General features: G+C 37.9%; 1 protein-coding gene across 1 annotated transcript in view; it reads right to left on the bottom strand.

Annotated features, from left to right (window-relative positions):
* Nucleotides 1–15,166, bottom strand: part of DNAH11 (dynein axonemal heavy chain 11) — a 143,479-nt gene that overhangs the window by 78,633 nt on the left and 49,680 nt on the right. Inside the window, 15 exon segments of the mRNA XM_068932635.1 lie at nucleotides 4,198–4,240; nucleotides 4,242–4,285; nucleotides 4,287–4,391; nucleotides 5,752–5,925; nucleotides 7,124–7,243; nucleotides 8,095–8,150; nucleotides 8,153–8,235; nucleotides 9,898–9,977; nucleotides 9,979–10,045; nucleotides 11,165–11,339; nucleotides 11,840–11,987; nucleotides 12,646–12,723; nucleotides 14,164–14,358; nucleotides 14,489–14,514; nucleotides 14,517–14,577. Of these exon segments, the coding sequence (XP_068788736.1) occupies nucleotides 4,198–4,240; nucleotides 4,242–4,285; nucleotides 4,287–4,391; nucleotides 5,752–5,925; nucleotides 7,124–7,243; nucleotides 8,095–8,150; nucleotides 8,153–8,235; nucleotides 9,898–9,977; nucleotides 9,979–10,045; nucleotides 11,165–11,339; nucleotides 11,840–11,987; nucleotides 12,646–12,723; nucleotides 14,164–14,358; nucleotides 14,489–14,514; nucleotides 14,517–14,577 (1,455 nt within the window).

Raw genomic sequence — 15,166 nt, 5'->3', positions numbered from 1 at the left:
ACCACAGCAATAAGTGAACGTCAGGGAGAACTTTTCGGTACATCCCAGCGACAGGGGCTCTCATCTTCAGCAGGGAGCTGAATTTCAAATCCTCTGCCTCATCCATGGTAGAGTTTTGAACTAAAGGTGGTTACAAAAATTTTATGAAAGAGGTCGGTTCACAGCCCTTGCAGCAGAAGAGAGATTTTTATTCAGGTCTTATGTGCATGAGAATTTTCACTCAACACTTGGACAAGAGGAAATACATTTTTCAAAAGTTTGTGCATCTATCCCAGATTCTTTTTTCCAGTCAACATTATTGTGAGTGTGGAGTACATTTGCTATTAGTTTTGAGACAACTAAGCCCACATTTTTTGTGAATTTAATATTTGTCAAGAGGAATGGAGGAGGAGGAAGAAAAAAGACTATCTGTTCCATGTATAATAACAGTAGGAGAAAAAAGCATATAGAATATCCTAATATTACAGGCTACAGGCTTTTTCTTTTTTCCGTTACGTTAGCCCGTATGTTAAAAACCTTTGGGTTAAACAAGAAAGAGTGAAACGTAAACATATAGCTTTGAACTTGGCTTGATTTTTTTAAAACTGCTATGTGCTCAAGACAGCCTGTAGGAAATAGAAACTGCACTCGCATAGTAAAACCTGAATGCTGTATGTCGCAGCACTAACCACAGTTCTGAGTTGCAGCAGACATTTTTGTTTCTTAAGCAAAGCATAAACAAATACATCACTCGAAAGAGTTTTCATTAGGAGAAAGGAGTACTGTGTTGAGATCTTAGATTCCTCAAACAATGAAATAAATCATCTGCAGACCCCAACAGTGATTTTGTCTGGCCAATTCAATAAAGATCACAAATGCTTCCAAAGACATTTCTGCCTAGTTACAGTCAATTAAAAAGGATGGTTACTGACCGTGGAGAAGAAAGGTAAGCAGGTAAGAAAGTGAAGGCGCATAGGAGGACATGACAGAAACGCAGAACCTCAAAATACCTGCCGCTGAATGAATTATAAATTTTGTGAAATAAGGCTGACTGTGACTACAACGATCCTACTTTTCTACTGTAATATTACAATAGAAGAAAACCTTTTGCAGAAAATATGTGCCGGTGAAAAGTTTAAAATACCTTAGTATCTTGGGCAAAAAAAGAGATTTTCTTCTTCTTTTAGTTTTGGTACATATATAGGCATACTTTTAAACCTAAGATTAGGAATACTTCTTTCCTGATCGCTAAGCTTACCCAAATTTTAAAGAGTGTCACAAATATAGTTTGTTCCTGTTATGCTTCTCCAAATTATTACAGTACAACAAAGAAATACATTTTACTAATTTCTTCCGCAGTACATAAACGTTTATGCCAATTTCCTCTCTGTAACACTGCTCAAGATTTCAGTACTATTGAAACCCCCAAACTTGAAGTGCCAATACTTAGTTTGCATCAGAACCTACCTCCATCAGGTAACGTTTTCAAGCTTTCTAATTTTCTATGCAGAGCTGGTGAGTCATATGCTTTAGGGAATGCTAAATAAAACCCAACACTACATGCTAATCTCACCCACTCTAGCAGGTACCTCAAAAAAAGCTATGTGGATATAGATAAGATAGGAGCCAGCAGAAAATGCTGCAGATTAGAAGTGATATGATCTGTAAGAAAATCTTTTAATCTCTAAGCTATGGAAAGAGCATGAGGGTGCAGTGGATAGCTATATTTTAACAGGTTCAGCTCCTAAGCTCTTCTTTTTGAACTGGAATTTGATTCAAATTGCTCATTTTTGATATGGATGACTCTCCCCTTTAAAATGATTGAAACTTGATTGCTCCAAACAATTGCTTGGAGTTGTAGCCCAAATATGCGGCTTTAAGAATAGCATTAGAGCATATCACTTGAATTAATTGTGTAGGAAGAAGCAATGCTATAAACAAACATAGAAATAATGGAAGAGGTAGTCATTTTGAGCTATACATGACAGAACAAAATCACTCCATCACAGCTGACTGCAAAAACGTTGTAAACACAATGGAAAGTGAATGCAATATATTTGTTTCTGAATTGTCATAGAGCTCTTCACCCAGTGTGATTAGTGGAGGGACTCATAAGTTGATTTATTTTTTATGGGCTGCTAGGAGAGCATTTAACAAGAGCACTCGGCTGAAGAACTGCGGAGAGAACGAGGAATTGCAGATAATCAGTATGCTCAGTAGAGTCCACTTAAGAAACGTTAGGAGATGAAAAAAGAAAAGGAGCAGTGGATGTTTTAAAATACTGACTTAAAAATCTGAAGGGATGATATCAACGCTAACACTTCAGAGCAATCCTTAAAGATTCATACACTCCCAAGTTTTAATTTAATGACACTATTATCAAGGCAGACTAACGGCTGCAGTGCTGTTGGCAGGTGTAACGCACTTGCAGAGAAAGCCCTCATGATGTTGACTTCGCCTATCTGGCTTATTTAAGAAGTTTGCTGCAGGAAGAATGCATAATCTTTGGCATCAGTTGCCTAGGAGCTCCTTTCATCCATCTCTGTTTGCAATGGAAAGGGTTATGCCTTTGTGCTCTATTGCCTTGGTCACGGCTGCTGCTGGAATGACAATTATTAGCTAAACAATCCCTCTCAAAACAGAGGAATATCTGAAACTTTTTAGGAGTGATTCCCTGTTAAAGGAGCTATGACAGTTTACAGCAGCTCAGGATGTGACCCTGCGGCACAGCAGATTTTCTTCCCCAAATCTCTCCATGATTTTTGAGGAGCAAAAAGGCTATCAAGTTCTGCTAATGTAGGATTCTAAGATAACATGAATTTGGAAACACTTCAAAGAACAAATTGAGGTACAAAGTAAACTGAAAGCACTATTTGTTTATCTGGCCTGAACAGAACAAATCAACAGGAGATAGGAAAGAAAAAGCAGGGGAAAAGGCCTCCGCTGAATAACAGAGTGTGGATTTATACTTACTTTTTAATGGATCAAATATCACGAAGCTATTTAACAGCAATGTAGATTGGCTAGAAAGTGAAAATTTGATTGCCCAAGCAGTTAAATTAAGCATCAAGAAAACTTAAAATGCTTCTTAAGATTTTACTTAAAGACTAAGGAGTTAGAAAGTTAGGAAGTTTTTAGAATTGGGAATTTTGTTTTTACATCTTCTCCCAGATAATGTGGAAGGATAAGACAGTGCATTAACTTCTTCCTCTAGTGTTTTTTTACAGCTGTAAAAAGCTGTAAAGCGAATAGGACATGTCATGTATTTTCTGTATAATTATATCATACCAGTTCATGTTACTATAAAGAAGAAAGAAGGCAGCATTGAGGGCATACCTACTGACAGCTGTACTGTCTTGGTGGTAATGTTCAAGAAAACAGGAAGAGATGCAGAGCTTTTATCAGCCTGTTTTACTATGACTGCCTGACTCCTCTTGTTCCAAAACCTACAACCAATATAGTGTTTTCTGCCAACATATAGCTCCCTCTGCTTATGTGTAATATAATTACTTCCTTTGTCCTGCATCCATTTTGTCCACGGACTCCGAACTTTTCAGGACAGAGGCTGCCCCTCCTCTGGGATCGTACGGTGCCTAGCCAAAGAAAGCCCAGTTCCTGACTGCCCTTTTTGTGACTGCCACAAGCACAAGGCAGAGACACTCAAGACTAGCCAAAGATGGCTCACGGCTTCCTATTAGCACAGGTAAAACTGAGTTTTGTCATGCCCACATGAAGTGCATAGTGACTCCTTGGGGCACAGTGTCAGTTTGCCCTGATCAGTTTCATCCTCCTCCTTTCCTCTTACCTTACCCCTACTTTCCACTCTTCCAGGTGACGAGCATCGCAAGGCCCAAAGGCAGCAGTCAACAGACCTACAGATGTCAAAAGCAAATACGGCCTTGCTGCCTCCCCAGCTGTGGCTTTGTAAGGCATGAGCTGGGCCATGTGTCACCACGCTCACTGCAGTGGCAGCACGTTACTATCCTGCTGTGTCCAAGCGAGGGAAGGATGGTTGGCAAGGAAGGAGACTGGAACCGAGCAGGTCTAGACCGGCTGTACAGGTAGCGAGGTCACGGCCACTCACTGCTTTTGCTCCCCTGGGCAACCATTGCCATGAGAAATAGCTATATGAGGCCTTAATAACCGCATAAACATTTTCCTCTTTGCATTTGAGGTAAGATAGGTTTCTTATATCCATTTGGAACTTAACTCTAGCACTGCTGAGGTCCCATAGAAGTTGAGAGGAACGTTAGCTAGCAGAGTCATCAGAAACAGCAACAAGCTTATCCCCTACAAACGCTGTTTTTTCCTACTCCAGCATTTCCAATAAGCATGACTGGTTTCCCCTTTGCTAAGAGTAAATCAATAAAATATTTGAGATGTGCTGCCTCAGATGCGTGAACAAGGATTGCCTGACATTGTAAAGGAAAAAAAAAAATCGAACACTTGCACGACACAGTTTTAAAAGCAAACAGTAATTTCTGTTTCTCTTGATATATGGCTGGAACTGAATTCTAAGAAGGAATAAAATAGGATACACCTTTTCCTCATTCTCAAACATAATTACTAGTGCAAAATATTTTACTGGATTAGTTTTTATATTCGTAGTATTTCTGTGTGAAAATTTGTGCTCAATTTCTTTTAGTAGGAAGATTCTGAAATCAGGTTGTGGCTGATATGTGTTGGTTCCATTTCAGCTTTTACAGAACGCCAGTGTCACAAAACTGGTGGAGAAACAAAGGTTAGTGCAACAGGCAGTTTGTTTAATTTTTAAATTTGTATTTTATTTAATATTTGGCCTGGCTTTCAACATACCTAAAATTCTTTGGGCAAACAGTTGACCACAGGTTAGCTTTACTTATTCTGAACACACAAAACCTTCACTGCCTTATAAAACTTTCTTTTCCAGACTATTTTCCTGCTAAATTTTATCCTACAACAAAGACGACTTGTTACAGGACAGCTGATAACGGATAACATCTTTTGATCAGCAACTACATATTTCTATGTCTGTAACTTTCTATTTCTCCCAATAAAAATCCTACTCGTCTACTCTTTTAAAAAGGAAAAGGCCTAGAAACTAATGCAACCACACACTGTGAAGCATTTGAGAATCTTCTATATGAATCAGATTAAAAATCAACAAAACAATCAAACCCCCAAAATAAGGCAATTAATATTTAACTACTAGCTTATGCTTTAAACTCCTCCACTGAGAGGCATATACTTTAATTCTATGACAATTTTTACATCCCACAAATTTAATTCTAACTTTCTAGGTTTTATCACCTTTCCATTATGCTCTTGACCAAGTGATTTGCTGCCAATAGCTCTCACACATTTCTGTTAGCATGAAGAGAATTTAGTCGGTACAAGAATACCTGTGCAGCAAACTGGCAACAGAAAAATGTTAAGGCTTCAATTTTTGGTATATAGCTGCTGTGGACACTACTCCCAGTGCTCAAATCATTTAAAAGACTTGGAGACAGAATTTCTCCAACTATGGGAAAAGGTTTTATTCCACTAACAAATTGAATATGGATGCTCCTTACTATTTTAGTAATATAAAACTCTATAAAAGCCTTGTTTCGTCATCAAACCCCAAGCCACAGCTAAAGGCACACGGGCCAGACATAAAGTTTTATCCAAATATATCTGGAGAATGTTACTTTCAGGGCATCTAAGAAGGCATCAGAAATCTTGACAAAACCCCAAATGTTACTGCATCTAACAATACTCAGCACTGTGATCGCTGGCATGCATGTATTACACCTGTAAAGGGGCATCTGGGGCCACACCAAGGTACGGAACCTTATCAGTCCAGGGCATGAATTTCCTTGCCTTTGGATCAAGATAATAATCAAACACAGTGCCCTTAGATGGAAACTTCACTGCCTTTATCTTCTTAAGCCCCCAGTGGTTGAATTCAGCTTGGTAATTTGGAAGCTATAAAATGTTATGGTGCATTAATTGTTTATACTGTATTTCCATATTAAGAAACTCATATGAAGTGCAGATACAGATACCTACGAATAAGAGACTCAGAAATAAATCTTATTTTGAAATACATACACCTCTAGACTCCGATGAAATAATTAACAGAATCAAAGGAATATTTTATTATTAATATTGTTTAAGGGGTTAAAGGGCTCAAGCCTTTTTTGAAAAAAATCAGACCAAATATTTTTATTTCCTAAAATTTCTAAATTCAGTTTAAATTTATAGAGCTGTGAGACTGCAGGGATGACTCGCTCCAGACAAGACCTTCCTGAGTACCTCCACAGAACAGAAAGTCTTTTGGAAGGACAGGAAAACAGATGTTAAGGTGTCTTTTCTTCCAGAAAGATCTTCTCAGTCTTTTGATGCAATAAAGGGTTGGTTAAACTTAGGTAAATTGCTTCTTTACCTACAGATTATGTATGTGTGTATTTGTGCCCAGTTGACAAGGGCTTCATCTAATTTACACTGAAGTAAAGCAAATTGTATTCTTGTTAGTCTTTGAAAAGTAGGTATGACTAGATATTTGTCAAGAAATTAAGATCTATCTAATCAAATCACTGATAAGTGATTGCACAGTTTTAGAATTTTCTTTACCAAACCTTTTGCAGCATCACAACAAAACATATCACTAAGGGCAACACAGTCTAATGCCTTGATGATATCTACATTTCTCAGTATAAATCCAGCAGGAAGATTAATCATAAATCTGTCTAGCCCCTTTACCAGATGATTTAATTCTGGTAGGAGTGACCTTCAGATTACTTGCTGTTGCTTAGCCAGGGACTTAGGATAGATAAAAAGGTACAACTGGTAACACTTTCCAAAGTAAACATGGCTTCTCCATGCATGACGAATTAGTGTGCACAGAACAGAGCCTTGCACTGTAGGCAGTCTGCTCCTTCCAGTCGAGCTAGCTATCAGAGTTCATCTGTAAGTGAGCTAAAGCACACAGTACTACAGGCCCACAAATCAGATGCGTGGGCAACTGCTCTGCAGCCCCTATCAACATTAGTGGGTGGAACCTGCATTTAGCCATCTCTACTTTTGTATATAAAAATATATATAATGATCTATATACAAATATGTTTTTCAATATATGGTTTTCAAGCTCAGTGAGATAACGTGGCCATTTCCTCTAACTTGCCTTATCTTGAGAAAAAGCCCCACCAAATGTCCAAACACAAGCAAAGACAAAATACATCTCACAGAGCTCCAGAGGTACATTTTCAGGGGTCAGCAAACAATTCAACAGAGAACAGAGTGTCTCCCATGAATAAATAAGCAAAGAGAGAGTGACCTGTGAGTCCTACTCCCTGAGAAGGTGACAGCGACCTCAAGCAGCTATTTAAATATACACAGTGAGACTGCAACTCCTCGCTGTGTTCCTTATTGTCTAGGAGCTCCTCTCAGGAGGTCGGAAGCACAGATAGACATTACAATAAAATGCAATTCTACAAAAATGCCTCCACCCCACAGTATTTAAAGTGAGGTATATGAAGAAGACGACACAGTTCAGGCATGTACGTTATGGCCAAATTCTTAACACACAACTCAGTTATTTTTCCCCTCTCATATTCACTTATTTAGTGGTAAGGCAAACACTCAGAACCATTTAGAATGACTAGGCATATTAAGTGAAATTAAAATGCCAACATAAAGGTGTGCAGTATCAGATTGTTTAGGTATGAAAAACAGAGCTCAGCTCCATTCTTTGATAATGTTTAATAATTTATGGTATCATTATCAGAGTATGAGATTAACTAACACTAACGAGTTTAGTCAGTATTTCATTCTAGAGGCAAAATGCTTCTATAGAGATTAAATGGCTGGTCCTGAGCTATGAGAAATAATAACTGAAGCAAGACAAGAACTCAGAAGTCATGGGATTATGCCCAGAGCCGTAAACACCATTCTTCTTGCTGCAAGTGGACCTCTGTGATAGGACACCTCTGAATCCCTGAATGTGTCCAGGTTTGATATATTCACTAAATTTAATCTCATACCTGATAGAGTGACAGCAATTTTAAGTTTCTTCTCTTGTGTAGGGTCACATGCTCAGTCGGTGTTTCAGAAATAGTTTCCTAAAATATAAACAGTTCTAATCCTAATACATACCTGCACTATACTATTCTCAGGAATTGGAGTAACAGTTTTAAGGCTTATTCTAAGTAAAGAGGCATATATTTATCAAAGAGAATAGTCAAGTTAGCCTTTTCTGATTCATATCTCCTTGTTTCTATCCAGCAGGCAACATACCCACAAAACAAACTGGAAAGCATCCAAGTTTTTGGAGGCAGAAGAAAAGAAAAAATTCATTCCCTCTGGCTCTGGGAAACAGATTGGTTTTGTTGACTTTAGAGAACTGCTTGTAACTGCCTTCGGTGCAATGCACACCCAGTGCAGTAGTATTTGTAAACCACACTTAAGTGCTGCTAATCTTGCAACATTTTTATTTGTTCATATAAAGGTCATTATGTTGCTGTATTCTTAAGAGCTATTATGTCAGCCAAGTACACTGGCATATGGCTACGTTCCCTTTCTTTGACTGCATCTTTTTTTCTAGGGAGGGCAGGAGAAAGGTCCTCCGTGATAGTTTGCTTCTGCTTACAGTACAGCTTGCTGAGCCACCAGGAAGCAGGTTGCAGCGAGGATCCTAGATTTACTTTGTGTTCTTCTAGAATAGGCTATTTAAAACACCAATGTGCAAGCGGTACACAAAATTCAGGACTAGGAACACCCAAGTTCAACATTATTTGAATTATACAGACTTTTACCTGAAAAATATGACTGTATTTAACTGAAGACAACTGTAACAAAAACCTTCTTCATCTGCTAGTTCCTATCACAACCAAGATCTACAACTCCTTATCATTACGGTAACAATAATAAATGCTTAAGGTTAGAATAGACACGTGTATCTATATTCTTAAGCATTGGACAATTTTATCCTCTGTTTGTGTTCACATAGTATTAGTTAAATGCTGTTTAAAATGTTTATTTACTCGATCACAGCTATTCTGTTTGGACAGTTGCCTACTGTTTGTTTTGTTTATTTGCTCTGAGAGATCATATTGCCTCTCTCTGTCCACATCAGCCCTCTCTGATCCTCATCTCCCCAGCTGGGCAGCTTGTACAGCCTCAAGCTGTTTAATTAAGTTCTCCTTCTGACAAGATTTCTCTGGGAAATGTTTGCACTGAAGGCTTTCAACTTAGCTTATTCCAACACCATTCTACTCTAACATAGATAGCTAGAAGTGACTGAAATGCTGATGGCATATTGGAGTGCTGAAAAAATTGAATTTTGATATCAAACATCAGCAATGCTGCTTGGAAATAAAAACACTGATTGACAAATGTTAAAAAGATTAACTTTTTAGACAAATTTGTAAGAACTGTTTTGGATCAGCTCAACGAATACAAAAGGAAAAGATCACCTTAGCCTGCTTCAAAAATCACATGTTGCACTTTGACCAAATTCCCTATTTTTATACTACCATAGAAAAGAAATAGAAACACAGGCCATTCATAAACTCCCATGTCCTTAACAGTATCAGAGATAAGTTAGTTATAAATAGATGGCAACACTGAAGGATAACACTCGCCAAACTATTCACTTCACTGCTTAAGATATTGGTTTTGCTGCTGCCAAATTTGCATTATAAAGAATGGACAGTCAGTTCACTACTGCCCTGTCTGAGCAGTCTGGATAAGAGGCAAATATAAAACACTTAACTGATACTGTAATCTTCCAAATTGTGTATTTGACAACGTACAGAACCATCAACTAAATCATCCCACTATTACCACAGTAAAAACTAGAAGGAGAAATTATTATAAATAATGGAGTCTACTGCCATTAAACAAATTAATCTTCAAGATGCTTCTTAAAAATGTTAATTAATATTGTTAAATACTCATGGATTCCACCCGAGGTCCTGGACGTTCAGAGAGCGAATACAGGCTCTGGACACTGTAGCTGGAGTAGCAGTTTTTAAAACAGTGTACCTCAAACAGCAGCCGCACTGATGGAGTCACAGGCACACCTTCATTCAGTGAGAGTCAGAACCTAGAAACCATCAGTAAAGCACTGCTCAGGAGCAAATTAAGATACATACTCTAGTTGGAATACAATTCAGAGAAAGCCTGTGTTTACTGTGGCCCACAAAGGAATGAAGATTATCTGCAACACTGCGTGAACACAGACACACACACTTCCTTGAATTTAGCTGAACATGAACTCTGTTATAGTTTTTACTTCAAAAACACAGGGAAGGACAAAATTATGAAGTTGTATTTGATCTTGTGAGATTTTTTTCAGTTTAATTCATTGAAAAGACTAGCCTGCATCACCAACAGGGGTATTCCTGAAGGCAAATTTTAGTCAGGGTATGCTAAGTTTTTCTCAGAGAAAAGGGAAAGAAATACAGAACAATTCGGAGCAGGATCCTAAATATAGGTGCTCTGAATGTCCCTTAGAAAAGCCTTCTTCTCTTCATTAGCTCAGGTTGGACTATGTGCATAGCCCCTCCACAGGCACCTTTCCGAGTAGCCTGAGAACATGTTACTGCATTTGATCGGTGGAAGTGCTTAAAAGAGGAAAGCTTAACAGTAAGGGCTAAACTACAATAATCTTTCTGAAGTTACATTCAGATTTTAGATTTGAATTTCATTATGTTACAGCATTTCAGACAGCCAACAAAACTGGTTTATTTGTATAACTGAAGTTAACTGTACAATTAAAAGGTTAAGAATAAGAAGTTTGGGTATTACTACTAGTTTTCAAACTGCCTTATATTTAGATTCCCCAATACTAGTCTTCCTTGCTGCAGTAATATAAAGACTTAATTCAGGGAATCTTACGTCTGATTGACTGAAAGTAATTCAAAATGCTAGCTTCAATAATCTTATGATTGAAATCTTGAATTACATCAACTTGTACACTAGGAGGCACAATCACCCTTACAGTATATGCAAAATGACTTCAAGCTTTGCTGTGGTATAAAACAGGCAAGAGATAATGTGTTACTCAGATATCAAAATATTATTTTGCAATAATGAAAACTAAAGAAATGGAAGGAATGAGAGAAAAAAAGAACTCTCATAAAAAAAAACTTACAAACAAAAAAAAAAGAAAGTAGGGTGGAAATGTGAAAATTGGTAGAGGGGAAGCCTGTAGGCTTCCTACTTACTTCGCTTATTATCGTCCGTAACAGTGTTGAGTGACTCAATGCACACAGGATCTCTATCATCATCTAAAACTAACTATTTTGACCCATCTTGGGTAATATTAGCTTGCTTTCTTAGAAGAAATGACAAGAGAATTTTAAATGATATTTCAGTAAAGTCCCATCACTTTAGCGCTTAAGTAATATACTCTACAGCAATTAAAACTTCAGAAGTCTTACTGCATCACTGAAACAAGAAACAGCTTTTGTTGTATATTTAAAACCATGTTTGTCTTTTGCTTGCTTATTAGATGGTTATTCAAATTAAAATCATAAGTATTTTCAGTTAACTTTTGACAGAGCAAAATAATCGCATTTTATTTTATAATGACCTATCTCTCTTTTAGCTGTGTGGGAGTTTGTCATTAGTCTTAATGATATGAGTGAGAAATGGGAGGTTTCATGGTTCCATGGAAAAAACTCTTCCCGACTCAAAGGCAGCTGAATCGGCGCTACTCAGGCTAGCACCTTTCTATCTTCTAGCACCCTGTTCTGCCTCTAGTCTTTCCGTAACCATCAGTACTCTGTACCCACATCTTATTGCAAAACACAGCAAAACACCTTCTCCAAGTTCTGGCACTGTCTATTTCTGACAGAAAAATATATCTCCAGGAACAGATCTTAGTTAGAAGAACATCTGCACTACTTGCCATCTTTCCATTCTTGGCTTGAGTGATGTATAAAATCAAACCCTTCATCAGTTATCAGAGCTTTTGGGTTAAGGTCATTCCAAACAGCCTTTTATTTCATGTTCAAGTACGTGTGATGCAGAATTTTCGGAACCTAAAGAGCAGGGACAGCATGCATGTTAGGGACATGATCTTGATACAGTCTTTTGGCTTTCTTTCTGAGCTGGGTCTCAGACTGCAGACCCTCACCCTCAGCCAACTGTTCATCTTTATTCACTCATGCCTCCCTGCTACTTTAGCCACAGATTTCCATTAAGTCTATGGGAACCACGAGGAAGAATCTCATTCTGACCTAGCTGCACTCTCTAGTCTACCTTCTCTGATAGAAAAGGTTGAACGTGAAGAAAAGCCACACGCTGCCAACGCTTAGTAGCCAAACTGGAAAATCATTGTCTATTAAAAATACGTATGTATTGTTTGGCAGTATATTCCACTGTTTCTGTCTAGAAGCCTGATTAAACCATCCTGCTTTGCCTTCCAGAAAAAAGTCTCATTCAGTCTATCTGTCAAATAGAACGTTGATTATTCGGTGCATTAATCTCACCTTGGTACATGCAAACAACATATAAAATCAGAATTCGCTTGTAACATTTGAGGTCTGGAAGTGCACGTGATGTGCCTGATTGGATGGCCTGAACAGTATGCAATTATACTGCAAATTAAAGGTAACATACCACACACACTGTTTTTGGTGAGAACCAGGGCAATTTCTTTCCAATGCAAGACAGAATACACACTATGTTGGTAGGCACCTTACTTTTTCTGGTCCCTGCATTTCCAGCAGCAAACACAGAGTGACACACTGCCAGCAGCTCCTCCAGCTGAACAACCTACCACACAGAAGGGACACATAGTGAGCACACTTGCTCTCCTGTTGTTCCCTTACTACAGAGACGCAGGTATTCACAAAACTTTTCAGCTGACTTGCTTCAGCTGACTTCATGTTGCATCAAGCAACATTATTTGTCTCCCAGAAACTCAAAGAGAATTGGCTTATTTTAACAAATGCAGTTACCTTAAGAAGCGATAATAAGTCTTATCATTCTGCCGGCCATATGCTCCAGTTGGATTGTGCCAACCCAGGGGTATAGAAGGGTTATCACATTTTTTTGCCATGCCAGGATGACTTTAGCAAGAGTAAACTCTATAATTAGAACAGTTGTGCAGTCATAATTTGGTAAAATACAAAATCAGTTCACTAATATATACAGTACAAGGAACACTAAAGAAATACATTTCTTTCAAAGAAATAGCTCTGTGAGCAGCAGAACGGAAGGAACTCAGCTCCTTATGGATTTGTGTCTTAATGAAGAACATTCACATTGACTTTCTACACTCTAATAAGAATGAGTTCATGTTCCTCAGTGGTCGTCTTCTGATTCACTCAGTTAACGGGAATCAAAATGCTCTACAGAAGGCTGATTGGACAGCTGATATTCCTGCAAGGTATAGCTTATTGTCTTTCACTCTTTTGTCAGGATAAAGGAACAAGACAGAGCAGAAAGTCCTTTAAAAGTCCTGGAAACAGCCACATTTAACCAGTTATTTCAATTTCCAATAAAGCTTAATAAAGGAAAGCAGTATACTACCTCAAACAGCAGATGTGGATGTCCTCTGAAGGAAGATGGCAATACACTTTCATAGTAGCCCAAATAAGCACACTTTTTATTTGCTTCATATACCAACCAATGTTCCAATAGCTCTACGTTTCACTTTTTCACCTTCTCTATAATTCAAACTAAAATTAGCGTCCAATTTTAGCTTATAGAAAACTAATCTTCATAAGTGTGCGTTCATCCACACATGCATGTTTTTATGTGTTTAGCACATTCAGTATGCATTATACAGAAATACCAGAAAGCAAAAAAGCATACATAACCAGGCACATTAAAAATCTATTCCTTCCTATTTTTATAATGTGTTTGCTCCCTTACTCCTTCTTCTTCCCTATGAATAATCACTAGTAATTACTATGCTACCGAGTACCAAGGCTTCATACTGTACACTAAGAAATGTATTTGTCAAGGAAGATAATTTTTTTTTTTTAAACAGGATACCTTTCCTCATGGGTATATTCATTCTACTGAGCCACATTACTGCCATGATAAAACGCCTTTGAAATTATTGCCATGATAAAATGCCTTCAAACTACTGAGACTTTGAGGATGCCTTATCAGTACTATACTGTACTGAATCAGTACACAACTCATTTGCAATTATTTTGATTGAAACTCTTAAAGGGAGCAATTAGAAGCAATGAATTCTTTTACTTTGAGAATAAAGCTCTCTTCAGGCTGCAAGCGAAGCACTAGGGGAGACTGTTTAACCATCTGTTCAAATTGCAGGTCCCTCTTCCTCAGAGCATCCAGAGTTGGAAACAGATCACTGATCAGGCCCATGACAACTGGGATATCATCTGTCACTATTTTAGGCAAACTGTAGTCTCTTAAGGCTCGCATAGGTACCTGAAAAAGGCTGGTAAACACATACTGTCAGAGTGTAAAAATCTTTCTCTTTTTAGGGTTCTGTTTTTATTCAAAGACAAAACACCAGAAGCAGTTCCTTCTCTTGCATGCTTTTAAATGAAGATTTTACCTGATCCTCAGGTCTGTTCTCGTTCATTTCAGTGAGCCAGCAACTACCAAAACTGACTTGATAGCATGAAATCCCCAGTCACAGTGGTTCTATGAAAATGCCTTAACTAGTCATGTTAGCATAGGAAATTAAACTAAATGGTAATGTTTAAGAACAACAACTTTGGTTTACACAGAGCAAAATGACATCTTTTTATTCGCTATTTACGTTGTGGTCTTGCAATGCTTTTAGGTCAGTGTTGAAAGTGTAGTAAAACAAAAGCGTACAAGGGCGAAATGTGTACAGCTAGTTAGTTTTTAATATTCCACCATTTTTCTCCCTATCGCTATATAACAAAATTTGTACAGAAGATAAAAAGTCCAGGAGGATACCGTGAGAATAATCAATGTGGTTGATTTTATGAATGAATGTTTGGACCCATTTTGGCCTTTTTCTTCTGGTAACAGTCTCAAACAGCAGTAGATACTATTTGCAAACATAAAATGCTGACTCTTCTGAGGAAACAGGTTTCAGCAGCAGGCCACGTGTCGTTCATCCAGCACGGGAGAAGGATGTAACATGCCTGTTCCCTCTTCTCTCAGGCTGAGAATTTAACAGGCTTAAGTTTGAGAAGTCAGAGTGCACTCCAAAAAGTTCAATAGCTCCTTACTCCTTAGGTTCTGCTCACTTCTAAATCTT

This window comes from Struthio camelus, chromosome 2, assembly GCF_040807025.1.
Source record: "Struthio camelus isolate bStrCam1 chromosome 2, bStrCam1.hap1, whole genome shotgun sequence".
NCBI lineage: Eukaryota > Metazoa > Chordata > Aves > Struthioniformes > Struthionidae > Struthio > Struthio camelus.
The sequence above is the reverse complement of the archived record's forward strand: the minus strand, read 5'-3'. Positions and strand labels throughout refer to the sequence as shown.